General features: G+C 49.0%; 4 protein-coding genes across 4 annotated transcripts; all 4 read right to left on the reverse strand.

The window, feature by feature from the left end:
* Nucleotides 1-619: 619 nt before the first annotated feature.
* Nucleotides 620-3,187, reverse strand: VTN31DRAFT_1806 (uncharacterized protein; the record flags this gene model as incomplete). Its single annotated transcript, XM_069401904.1, has 2 exons — nucleotides 620-2,707; nucleotides 2,792-3,187. The coding sequence occupies 2 exons, from the start codon at nucleotides 3,185-3,187 to the stop codon at nucleotides 620-622; spliced, it is 2,484 nt and encodes an 827-aa protein (XP_069264662.1).
* Nucleotides 3,188-3,773: 586 nt separating this feature from the next.
* Nucleotides 3,774-4,643, reverse strand: VTN31DRAFT_1807 (uncharacterized protein; the record flags this gene model as incomplete). The annotated part of the gene is made up of 1 exon (XM_069401905.1): nucleotides 3,774-4,643. One exon carries the CDS (start codon nucleotides 4,641-4,643, stop codon nucleotides 3,774-3,776), a length of 870 nt encoding a protein of 289 aa, XP_069264663.1.
* Nucleotides 4,644-6,400: 1,757 nt separating this feature from the next.
* VTN31DRAFT_1808 (uncharacterized protein) lies at nucleotides 6,401-7,253 on the reverse strand (the record flags this gene model as incomplete). The annotated part of the gene is made up of 2 exons (XM_069401906.1): nucleotides 6,401-6,938; nucleotides 6,994-7,253. 2 exons carry the CDS (start codon nucleotides 7,251-7,253, stop codon nucleotides 6,401-6,403), a joined length of 798 nt encoding a protein of 265 aa, XP_069264664.1.
* A 1,447-nt stretch (nucleotides 7,254-8,700) lies between these two features.
* On the reverse strand, nucleotides 8,701-10,533 carry VTN31DRAFT_1809 (uncharacterized protein; the record flags this gene model as incomplete). Its single annotated transcript, XM_069401907.1, has 5 exons — nucleotides 8,701-9,357; nucleotides 9,413-9,762; nucleotides 9,815-10,121; nucleotides 10,176-10,223; nucleotides 10,276-10,533. The coding sequence occupies 5 exons, from the start codon at nucleotides 10,531-10,533 to the stop codon at nucleotides 8,701-8,703; spliced, it is 1,620 nt and encodes a 539-aa protein (XP_069264665.1).
* Nucleotides 10,534-12,604: the final 2,071 nt, after the last annotated feature.

Here is a 12,604-nt window from a genome sequence, read left to right on the forward strand (position 1 = left end):
GGTAGTAGTATACTCCGTATATACAACACCAGGTAGATGATTCATCTAGAAAGTCGATATTCAATCGCTGAGGAATCGGTCTCCGCTGTTTACTCAATCAACAGTTGCCCAAGACAGAAGGGATATTTCATGACAAAACTCGAACCGACTGACGAGTTGTTGTGTGAGGTCAGCTGGTCGTCGGACGATGTCCACATCGGTCGGAGAAATGACTTTCCTGCAGCCAATCAGATGACATGAATCCATATTAGTAATCGGAACTTGATACCGGTTACGTGTCTGTCTCTCCGATTCGGGGATAGTTACTGAACCAAGGAACAAGCGAAATACCTTCTCTGTACCATACTCGGAAGCCGAGTCCGAACCACTCCATATCCGAACGGAACTGAGACGGTATCTCGTACGGCAACGATCTCGGACAGGAGAATTTTCACCGAGGAAACGCTCAGAACATGCAACAATCGATATTTCAAGCTGGTTAGAGCACTAATAATAAAGGTTACAAGTGCCACCATCACGACTATGATTACATGGCTGCATTGCTGCAGAGCGAAAAGAGAGCTGTGGCTTCGACGAAACTCAAAGGGTTGCGCAAAGGTTACTGTCTCTACCATAACCCTCAAAGACTCTTCTTCTTCGCAGTGCGTCTCTGAACCGGCTTCGTGATGCGGTCACTCCGTCGAGTAACTGGGGTGATGACTCTTTTCGAACTGCCGGTATTATTATTCTTCTTCCCATGCATAGGAGTGTCAACCTGGCAAGTCGCTGGAGTACTAGCTGTGGTTTGCTCATTTGAAGCAAATGGAACGTCTGTCATCACACGCATGACTCCGTTGGTGGCAGTTGGTGCCTTCAGCTGACCGGAGAGTGGCGCCAGGTCCTCTTTCCCCGAGGCGCCAGGCAACCCTGTGGCAAGAAAAGCACCTAAGGCATTCGGGTTGGTGACTATACCACTTTCCAGGACTGGAGTCACAGATGGTTTCGGCAATATTCTCCGGTTCCCTGGCTTCTTGACCGATGCTTGCGCCTCAGACATGCATACTGATGGCGCGGAATCGGCACCGAATTGTGCACTTCTAGATTCTCTCGAGTTTGGGAGCCCGTCAGAGAACCGTTCAGAAGCTACCGGCTGGAAATCGAGCTCTTGATCCCATTTGGACGTTTGGATTGGCTCAGTCAAAGTCGATGCAGTGACACTCAGCCGACGAGTTTGGTCAGTGTTGTTGCTGCCTCTGATGGCCATACCTTCCTTCACGGATTCTCCGTTACCAATGGGTGTCCCTTTGGGCAACAATGCCTCGGGTTTCGAACCATTGATTGCGGCACGCACACTCGCCCGGACCTTGCTCATTCGGTGGGACTGTCTCTTGTCCTCTAACTTGCAAGTACGTCTAGGTTGTGACCACATTGGCATATCTTCTTCTGGAAGGGTCTCCTCAGAAGACGGTTCAATATTGCCACCACGAGATGCGGACTGGTGCGTAGCTCTCTCGAGTATCGGGGGACTGAAATCCAGAGGCCGTCCTACCGAAGAGACCCTATACGGAAATTTCCCAAGCCACTGATCTTCAGTCCGTGTTGGACTCTCAGTGGGAACAATGCTGCTGGGCACGTAGTTTCCATCCTCCTCATTGCGTCGGCAGCTCATGAAAGGCCGGACAGAGTTCTCGCCCTTCAACGCTTCTCCTTCAAGTCGGGCTGGCGGGGTTGGCAGAATCAAAGTAGCACTTGGCACTGCAATGAAGGATGAATTGGAAGGGCTCCGGGTCCTCACCCACGACCCTGGCACTCGACGAAGAGGTCTGTCAAAGACACCTTTCCGTGGCATGGTGCTCTTCCGAACGGCAAAAGGGGATGCGACCACTGTGTCGTCACTACCAAGTTCTGCCTCTTTGTTCTGACTCTTTAAAGCATGACTCTTGTGAAAGTCATGATTCTGGACACAGTTTGTTTCTAGCCGAGCCGCACATTCTGGCCCTACCTTCAAAGAAATAGTGCAATCGAGATGAGTTCCACCCGATTTCGGGGTCGCAGGATATGGGCGGAGGCCACCGTATGAGAGGGTCGCTTTCACTCGATGTTGTGGAGTATGTGGACCCTTCTCTTCCGCTCCATTGTCGTGAAGATCATCTGGAACTTCCTGGTCGAGATCGGATGGAGAACTTGGAAGTTCGATGTCATCTTGGTCGAAAGTCAATGCCTTCCTTTCTGAACACTCTTTCCAATCAAAACGCTCCGGTGAGGCAATCCTGCGTGAACTAGGGCTGAAAATGAAATCATTCCTCCAATCGCCGGCATAACGGAGCGGTAGACCTCGTTTCGACAGGAATTTCCTTGCCACTAGCAAGTCTTTGACTTGACAGAGCATATAATCGTCTTTGATGCGCTCTTTAACGTCGTTGGTTGCTTCATGGCTGTAGCGACGATGCAGAACGAGACAATCGGGAACGTCGTGCTTCTTCAGATCCGAGTAGTCGATGCGCAACAGTGCTCTGTGCTGCTTTGCCTGCATGTCCAGCAAGGTTTCGTTTTCCATTTCGATTTGGTCATTCCGCTCATTCAAATGTTCGGCCATCTCCTCGATATCCGCGACACTAATTCCAAGCAACTGACGAACCTGACTCAAGCTGTGATGCACAAGCATATTCCCAGCGATCTCCGTTTGAAAGTTGCGCGAAAGGTCTTTCCACTCAGGGTTTGCAGGTAGCTGTGGCAGGTCAACGAGTTAGCATGTTTTGACGTTGGCTCAATTACGCAGCGTCTGGTCATTGGTCATTTCTATGCCACTTACCTCGCTTGAGTAGTATCTCTCATCACTTCCCTCGTCAATGGCTCCCTTCATGCGAGTCATGTTCCGTGCATATTGCGGAGTCTGAGGCCCGTTGCTGGCGACGTAATTGTCGATCTCGCTCAAGGAAGCATACTCGTATTCGCTACTGGCGAAAGACTTTGGCAACACATCGCCGTTCTTACCGCAAGTGCGGTGACGATGGAGGTGCTCTCCACTTTCACTTTGAAACTGGAGCTCGTCTGAAGTTGAAAGGAGTGTTGGTGACAAATCCTGGTCGAGGTCACTGTAATCATTGTTGAACTTTCTTGTTTCCTGATGCACGCTTCTTTGGCTAGAGAATGTAATACCCTCCCCACCGAAGTATCGTGGCGGCCAGAGAGCTGGACCTGAACTCATGGCCAAATAGCCCTGATTGTCAGGAGTATTATTCCAGCTTGCATGTCAACGTTTGTCTGAAAAGATTTAAGATAGATTCTGAGACAGGATAGGGTAAAGCTGAAAGCATAAAGATAGAAGAGACAAAAAGGAGACAAGATAGGTGAAGCGGGAAATCCATCAAGAAAAAAATAATAGACAGCGTGAAGGAATAACCAGAAGTGTGCGGAATTCACCGGAAGAATCGTCCATCTCATGTTAACACATGTCAAGTGTTGGACGAGCAACGGATAAGTGATGAAAAGCCGTCACTCAATGCTTCCCGGCCTGGCAGGAGACATCACATTTGGCTTCATGTTTGTGACAAAATTCCACCAGCGTTTTCAGTGTTCCTGAAGGTTGGTGACATGTTTCCTTCAAACATGCCGTACGGTGCTAATAGAGGTAGGTTAGGATCCACTCATCAGCTGATGGAACGCCCTTGTGGATATGCCAAAGAAATAGATTACAACACATGGATTTTAACTAGAAAATCTATACCACCGTCGGACGGGAAAATGGAAAATAGAATGTGCTGTTGCAGGGTACAGCCCAGCAAGAAAGCAAGTCAGAGGACCCTGTCGATGAAAGGTGCTGGACGAGGAGTAAAGGGTGTGATGGTATTGCCATCCATCATATCAACATCTGCATCATCACCTGTGGCATCGATGCCCCTCTTTCGAGCACTACTTCCGAATGATTTGACACCAGCCTTCGCAACATCCCTCTTGGCGGCCACAATGGACTCGAAAGATATCAGAGATTGTCTGATTTGCTCACCGATCGCCACGCAGAGCCGTCGATGGGACACGGCCCAACGAGCACTGAGCCAGTCCAAACCATACATGGCCATGATGTAGGCAACGACTACCGCGGCAGATCGGTCGCTGCCCGTTTCGCAGAAGACAAGGATTTTGGGCATATGCGTGAGCGACGAATGGGTGAACAAATGATCATTGATTCGACGGATCGCACGTAAATATTGGTAAATATAGTTTTGCCCGTCCGCGAGAGTAACAGAATCCGTTTCGATGCCCAACTCATCTGCAACTCTGCGTCCCGTTGGCCTGGAATGATTGCTGAATGGGACAGCAAGAAGAAACGTGATGCCCTCACGTTGAAGGAACTCGCGGTCTAAAGCTGATGAAATAGGACCCAGCCAGAGAAACGGTAGAATCTGCTGCGCGACCCGTCGCATGTCGTAAGACCACAACTGACGCACTGGGCGATGTTGGAACCAGGCACGATTGACCCTTTCAAAGAAATTATCAGGGACAAGCTCCCCATATGCTGTGTCTTGAGACGGTGGCTCTAGAACGAATTCGTCGTTGAGTGGGCTTCCCAGGTGTGCAGGTGGCAGGACATCATGCACTTTGAACAGCGGCTCTGCAAGGTACTCCTCATTTCGGATGTACGGCGTCGACTCCAGACGAGACATGGCCAGTTCCGGGACTCCCCCGGCCGGGGAAAAACGCTGTAGAATCGGAATGGATGTCGTTATCTCGGCCCTTGATGACGGGGCGGGCAAGAGCAATCCCAGAGCGCGAAAGAAATAGGTACTTATGCTCCGAAACCCAAAAAAAAAAAAGAAATGATCTGGCGTCTCGGTGTACTTCAAGTATTATATTGAGGATGAACGAAAGGCCCGTGATAGATGAGAGGCTGTCTCACCCTGTTTCGTGACAAGGGGGATCGGTTGTAGAATCTCTTCAGTCTTCACAGACCATGCTGCGCAGTTGACAAAGAAATGAATGGTCAGCAAAAGCAAACAACCATTGATATTACCCGGATGAACAAAGGAACAGGAAGAAGCAGTTAATAATCGCGTCGTAGGAGGGAGGCTCTGGATGGAAGACTCCGTGCTCGTATCCATTACGCGAGGTCGCAACCCCGTCTTGTCCGAGGCGTCCCTGATTTCTGGCTGGCCAAGCGAACTACTTATACCTGATTAGGAAGTATGAAATGACGCGTCGGACAAATACAGTTAGTACGCGTAACAGGTAAGTAACTTCCTGCCACATGGTTCAGGCATGTGCAAAGTTTTCAGCGTAAGTTATTACTCCGGTATTAGGTACTTACTCATACTTCCTGACGGAGTACCTCTGGATGTAATAATAGTAGCCTGTAGTGATCTTGCAAAGCATGAGCTCTCCAATCTCCATAGCAAATATTGTGTAGGTACAGTATTCCGTACTTAAGTATCAACGATGAATGATCTGATCAGAGATATCAGAAGAAAATCCTTTGCCAACAAAACTTGCTTTCTGAAACCCACATTTGTCTTGCCTTGTCTCTCTGAGAGTTTGAATAGTTACGTGTTCTTTTCCTCTTCTGCAATCTTCCAATCCAAGAGACAATAAGATTGCCCATTCTGTTCCGCCGGTTGGGGGGCGGAGAAGCCGAAGTTCGCTGAATGCTCCAGCCCTGACATAATAATAGCCCGAGAGGAGTTAGTACCTAGGAAGGTAGAGTGGATTATTGACCCCGTTTAACCACGAAAACCTGCAAGGTGCTGAGGCAGCCGCGACTACTGAGTACGAGTACACAGGTTTGATCTCGTAGGTAGGAGGTACTCCGTGCTCCTTGTCAGTCGGAATCCTCCACACTGGTCCAGCATAATCCAAGTTGAGGAACCACACAACGCATTCTGATCCAGGACACGTAGACAGCGGGAAGGCGCACGAGACCATTTGATGTTGATATCAAGGCAAACTTGCAGTTCGCTGTTTAAGGCTTTGAGCTCTCACTATCCGACCGTAGCGAATGAAATCTCAAGAAAAGTAGCTGGATATTCCATCGATCGCCACAAATTGCCCCATCCCAGAATAATAGTAATAATGAGTCCATAGGCGGAATGAATATTGACAGGAAACAGAGCTGAATCGAGTTCATTAGGCCATCATATCAGAGGAGAAAAGAGCACACTCATGACACCAGATTGGTTGAACCAGGGTATATGTAATATAGGAACCGTGTAAACCCCACAGACACAACGCCCTCCGAGAATAACAAGAAAACAATCATCTCAACTTCAGTCTCAGCTTGTACTGCTTGTACAGTGTGATGACGAAGTTGTTTAGATGCAACTCTCAAGAACTGAACTGGTGAACTGCAACGAAAGTGAAAAACGAGGGAGAGGGAAGAACTTCGTTAAGATGAAAAACGCCCCCCAATGCAGTTTGCAATGAAAAATGTTCAGGTGGCTGCCGCTGTGGGCAGAGCGGCAGGGACTGCTTGTTGTGCCTGGAGGCCCGCGACGATTTTTTCAAGCTCCTGCAAGCGGCGGTCTTTCTCTTCATTTTCCCGACGAAGTCGCTTGATCTCCTCGAGCAAATCCATGTGCCCTCGTTCACTGCCTGGTGCCACCTCCGCCGTTGTATCCGACTCATCAAGCTTGCGCTTCAGAGTACCTGGGGTAGGTGCGAGATACGAAGTTTTGACGCCATCAACGTCTGGTACCGTCAGAGCCGTAAGGTCCGGTGACGATCCATTTTCGGTATGCATGTGTCGGCGACGAAGATGCTCTTTCAGGTTCTCCTGACGCGTAAAGCCGTTCCCCGTGCTCCGGTTGCAATCCGCATATGGACACATCAGAGGCTTCTTCGTGCTCGTATGCTTCTTGTGCACCTCACGCTGATGACGAAGGAGTCCGCCCGAGTAGGTAAAACCTTGGATTTTGTCACATCCAGGTTCCATGCATTTGTACGGCCTGTCATGCTTATCCATATGTTTGCTGTGATACATTGTTAGCGATATCTCTCAAGTTTCGAACCTGACGAAATACTCACTTCCATTCGCATGGGCGACGGAAAGTGGGCGGGGCGGCCTGGCAATCGGGATGGTCGCAATAGATCTGACCGGCAGCATTTTTGGGGGGATCCCGCGCTCGTCGCACAGAGAGCCGTGGACGAGTTGGTTCGGTCGATAAGCCAGGCACAGGGTCCGGCATGCTAACAGATGAAAGGACTTCCGGAGCAGGAATCATGATCGCCGAGGGCCCGTTGGTACCTTCACTTCGTGGACTAGGGTAATCCGTCCCGTTGCCCATGTCAACGAAGCTCCCGTTGTATCAAGCTGTTGTTGTATCGAACTGTCAAAGATGATGGCTCGGACTGTGGTGTTTCAAACGCGGGACGGATTGTGGAAATCAAGAAAACGATCAAAAGGAGAGAATTCAGGAGAGTGAGAAGCTTTCGCGTGTAATGCAGTCCAAGGCGGATCAAATGGAATCGAAGTGGTTGATATCGCCAAGCAGGCACAGAAGATGTACTGTAGTCGCGGAGTGTAAGTATCGATGCGAAAGAGGAAATTATTGCCACCTGAGAAATCAGGTTGACGATGAGCTGACAAGGCAGTAAGGCACAGCAGGGAAGGGGGCGGAGAGAGGCTGGTGCGAGCAGGCGGAAATCTAAGCGCCACTGTCAAGCGAGAGACCCACACAGATCACAAATCCCGATTGGTTAGAACTGCCATTCAACCTGTGATTATGTAAGTCAGGCATTGCTTCCGAATCTGGGTACGGAGTATGAGTCAAGGGACCACGGCAGAACACATAGAATGGCCAGATTGTCAGAAGGCATACATTCCGGCCGACATAAACCGCAGTATTAATCGCCACTTTGCAAGATGCATGAACGTTGGATGGTTTTTGAACAGTACTAGTTCTGACTAAACTGAGTAGGCTAGGTTAGGTAACGGAGCGGGTTAGGGCATTTGGCTTACTTGACGCCACACCAGTATCACCGCCACATCATGTGACTCATATCAACTGGTTGATCACGTGAGAAACACTTTTCGGGAAGTGCAGGCTGCCAGGCACGGATTCCACGAGCCAGGGCCAACGTCACCTCTGGGTCAGTTGCTTCGAGAAGGCTGCTCGCTTGTCGAGGATCTCGACAGAAAGGATTGACTGGGCACACGAGTAATATACGTACTGCCGTCTTCTGAAAATATCATACTAGCGGATGATGCTGCCACGCCGTATTTTCTGAGGACCGTTGCTGAGGAGCTGACGAGACAAGTACTAGTATCCATGCCACGTCGCGCAATGGGATAGGCAAACCTAGGCCAGCAAGGCAGTAAAGCCAGCGATCGCGTACATTATGTGGCTGATGATTGACTGGTGCTGAAAGGACGGTGAACTCGGTACTAGGACGGAGTATCCTCGAAGACTACTACTATAGCTGCATTATTTTCACGGCATCCATTCACAATACTGATGAACATTGCAGAGCATAGGGTGAAATGCACGGTTACGTCAAACGTTATTATCACTCTGCTAGACTAGAAATCGGAGGAAGTCCGCCCTTGGAGCGATCGGAGAGTGCCTAGTCATGAAATGGGGTTTCATTGACCGACGTACAGATGAAGTGCGAGACATGTGTTCGGTGTCCAGGGCATCCTCTCACAGCTAGAAGCTGATACGTGTCAACCCTGAAAAACGATGGAGGTTGCCATCGACTTCTTCCACCTCGTCCAATGTGGATTCGGTTTTGTCAACAGTGACTTTGATCTGTATTGCTACTCATCGTGATTAAGTCCGAATCCTGGACGTCCATGTTTTGGGGAATCGAGCGACTATAGCCACTGTGTCTGTCGTCTGCCTCGTCAATCGGTTTCACCCAGTCATAGACGCGAAAGTCCATGGCATGAATGTGGAATTCGTCTTTGAACCGACAAGGGGGATAGCCGCCCCGACAGTGATCTCTCTGACAGACGTGACCGTAGTAGCATTTTGAAGATCGGCATGACAAACCCGAGGGGCAAGTGATTTCCTTAGCCTTATAACGCAGGTATTCTATGGCCGGTCCACTCATTGGTCGGTGGTCGAACAGGCATCTTGAATCGGGACAATGCCCTCCTAGAAGTAATTTGTTGCAGACTTTTCTGACTTTTGTGCGGCTTTCGAATTCTGCTTTCCCTTCCTCGGGCGGCACAGAATAGATGTCTAGTCTCTGTCCATACTTGTTCACGGGGATCAATCCCTCCATTTCCAGGTCCGAGGAGGGAAGTATCCTCGATGGCAGGAAATCGAGCTTGATGCTTTCGCTGAGTGCACGAAACTCGCCTCCTCGATAGGGTACCAGACTTCGTAGCTGATTCAAAGCTGTGTCGTGGCGTTTCTTGCATTTCAATCCGAATTTGCATTGGTTCTAACCATGGTCAGTGCGCTGTCGCAAACACGAAACGACGCAAATATTGCCGAACCTTCAGATAGAAAGTGCAGACTTTCCTCCCTTGGTTGGTCGTTTTCGTCTTGGCATGGGGATTTGCGTTCACATGTAATAGCAGGTCCATTGTCCGCGGCTTTTCTGAGTGATCGGACCTAGTGTTCGTTCCGAATGACTGGTCCAGAGGAGTTGACTGAAACACGGTGTGCAGATACACCATTGGAACCTCAAGCTGCTCGAACTCGGGAAGAATTGTGACGTTCCTGATGAGTGTGATTTGTCCCGTTTCTTTCAATCGAGAAATTTTCGACGAATAGTCAATGTTACTGCAACCCGCAAAAAAGACATGCTTGCATCGCACATCAGCGACAAAGAGTTCGAGGGTCTCTGACAGCAACGTAAGTTTTAAACAACCTGAGCAAGTGGCCGGCGGACTCACCCATGATTTTGTTCGCTGTGCAAATCTCTTCATCGCCGGTGTCCACGAATTCAAACATTGGCTCGGCTTGATTGAATCCCGCAATGAAAGGTGCCAGTGAACGTGCCTCACGGCCGGTGATCTTAAGTTTGGCCAGTTTCTTCGAAAGAGCAAGAACATCGGCATAGACGCGCACCATTATCCGAATGTTGTTTGTATCCATGTCCTCTGGCGTGTGCGAAACGAGTAGCTGCTTGACCGTCTTTTTGAGGATTTTGGCAACCATTCTTCCTCCTTGCTCCTTTTCTGTGACATATCGATGATCGAACTGGGCCTTGTTAGTTCCACTGTGAGTAACAGATGATTGTACAGGTGAACCTACGATGTAGTTGTCGCCATCAATCAGGACCAGTACAAAACGGTTGTCAGCCTGATATATGGTCAGACAGTGCTTCACAAGCAAATCTGTAAAGAAGGCGCACATTCTCGACGGAAATAGCTTGACTGGCTCTTTGAGACTCATACTCGCACTTGAGCGCTTTATAGTTTTCGAGGAGAGCGCGGAATTGTTGAAGCAGTCTGTCGTTGGCGCTTTGATATTGCTTGGAGCACTCGACGAACTTGCTGAGCTGAATGTCTAACACGCCAAGGGCCTTGTCATTCATCGTGTTGAAGAAGATGGGCAGAAACAGAAGTCCATGTAGCTGCCAGTAATTGGAGCACGATGGACACTTGATCATGAATCAGGAAACGTTCATCAGCTCAACTCAATGAACCACATCTGATGCGGATGAAATTCGACGAGGAAAGCAAACGCACAGTTTCCCAAGATTCCGCATTACTTGAGTTCCAAACTGCCAGTGAAGTGGGTAAGCAGTGCAATACAAGGAGATAGTCACTTCACAGGCCACAGTAGGTGTATTTCATGGGTTCACGTCATGAATAGTTAGTAAAGTCGATGATTGGCAACTTAATGGTAACCTAAATAAAATAAGGAGTTGTTGAACCGCAGAGAGAACAAATTCCCTGTGCTTACTTGGTAGAGCAAACAGCTCTATGTCTGGCGGTATGGAAGAAGGATAGGATTTCGACGCTAACCCGCCAAGTACGCAGGTTTCACAGGCACACAATGGATCCGACCATCGAATCAGTATTCAACAACAGCTCGAACTACTCATTACAAAAGTCCGTGGCAAAATGTAGTTATAGCGTGATTGATTCGAAGTTAGCACCAGGCCTGCCAAGAAGGGTAAGTACCTTGACAAACGACGAACAGCCGAGCACAGACTTGATTCAGTGAATTTATGCGCTCAAAAACTCCGTATCGTGCAGGTTCCCTTTTACTATCAGTTGGAATACTTAATGGTTTCAAAAGTACAGACTTCATCCGAGTACACCTCGACATTCGGAAGTAGAGCTCAGACCTGCTGATCTGGAAGAAATTTAGAACGGCATCTAACTGACTACTTGTAGCCACAGTGGATAAAGTTAGCATTGGGACAGCGACAAACGGATGAGCTCGTCTCCTGTGAGACAGCCACCAAGAGAGAGCCGAGAACGCTTTGGGTATCAGACATCTTCTGGACAAAAGCCAGTGGAACGAATAAAGGTACTCTTACGAGAACCAAGAACGTCACCTGAACTCGAGAAAGATGGGCATTGTCAATATCTAGTGGAGTGTTTTTGTGGCTAATGAGACTGCAGTATGCCTAAATATCAATATCCAGTGGATGGAATCATCTCCATGGGACAAATGTGTTAGAAGTTACGTACCTACCTTCCATGTATTTATCAATCAAAGAGTTTCAGACATCGCAGGATACATTTGTGGAAAACAATGATCATACCTGGCTAGACACTGTGCTCGACTATTGTAGCCATTCATGGCCACGTCGAAAAGGCGATTCATGAGCGCTCCAAACGGATAATCGAAGGATCAGGGCGACATCACGTCATGACATCACAGCAGAAATCGAAGCTGAAACCAGGATACCATAAGAACTATCGAAACGAAGAACTGAGGGACTACATAGCCACTCCATAAAATGCCTGCAGCATATACAAGTTGAACAACAGAACAATAGTACGGATATCGACTCGGATCAATACAGGGCTGATTTCGACATGTGGACACCGTGAGAATCTAGGAGTAGTAATACAATGATGAATAAAAGTCTCATGGGGAATAAGGCGAGACCGGCACAGGGTAGACGCCGTCTGAAAGAATCGAGCGCATTACACCACATTTTCAGGGCGGTATGCGTCTAGCGACCGGCCATCCTGCTCTGTGCGATTGGCTGCGGGCGGAGGGGAGTTGCAGCGATGATGGGATATGGGTTGCCATTCGTCATCATACAGGACGATGAGTCGCCCGGATGATTCGACAAAGGTTCCTGCGGGGAAAGCAGGGTACATCGACACCCGATACTTGACACGAAACTCACTTTCGACTCAGGAGGGACCCTCGGACATTCGAAGTCGCAAGATAGGTCCGTTGAGCCTATGGCGGTTCGAGCGTGAGGCTGTCTGATCGGGCGGTTCCATTGTAATAACAGAGAACGGACCGAAGATGCGGCAAAAGTTCTGTTGGGTGGCCATGTTTGCTTGGAGCAGATTTTCTGCAGAAAGTAATGGAAAGAGCAGAGTGATGGAAGAGGAGGAACAGAGAAAGGGAAGGAGAGGACAGATTAAGTCGCAAACGACGGTACAGTGTGCAAAGAGAGGAAATGGCCTGGAGCTGAACGTTGAGTTGGAGTACTGACCTCTCTGGGCAGGTCCAGGGAGGGCATGGCGGAGCAAAGGATGTCGATT

The sequence above is a fragment of the Thermomyces dupontii genome (assembly GCF_041956625.1).
Source record: "Thermomyces dupontii strain NRRL 2155 unplaced genomic scaffold VTN31scaffold_1, whole genome shotgun sequence".
In the NCBI taxonomy this organism is placed as follows: Eukaryota; Fungi; Ascomycota; class Eurotiomycetes; order Eurotiales; family Trichocomaceae; genus Thermomyces; species Thermomyces dupontii.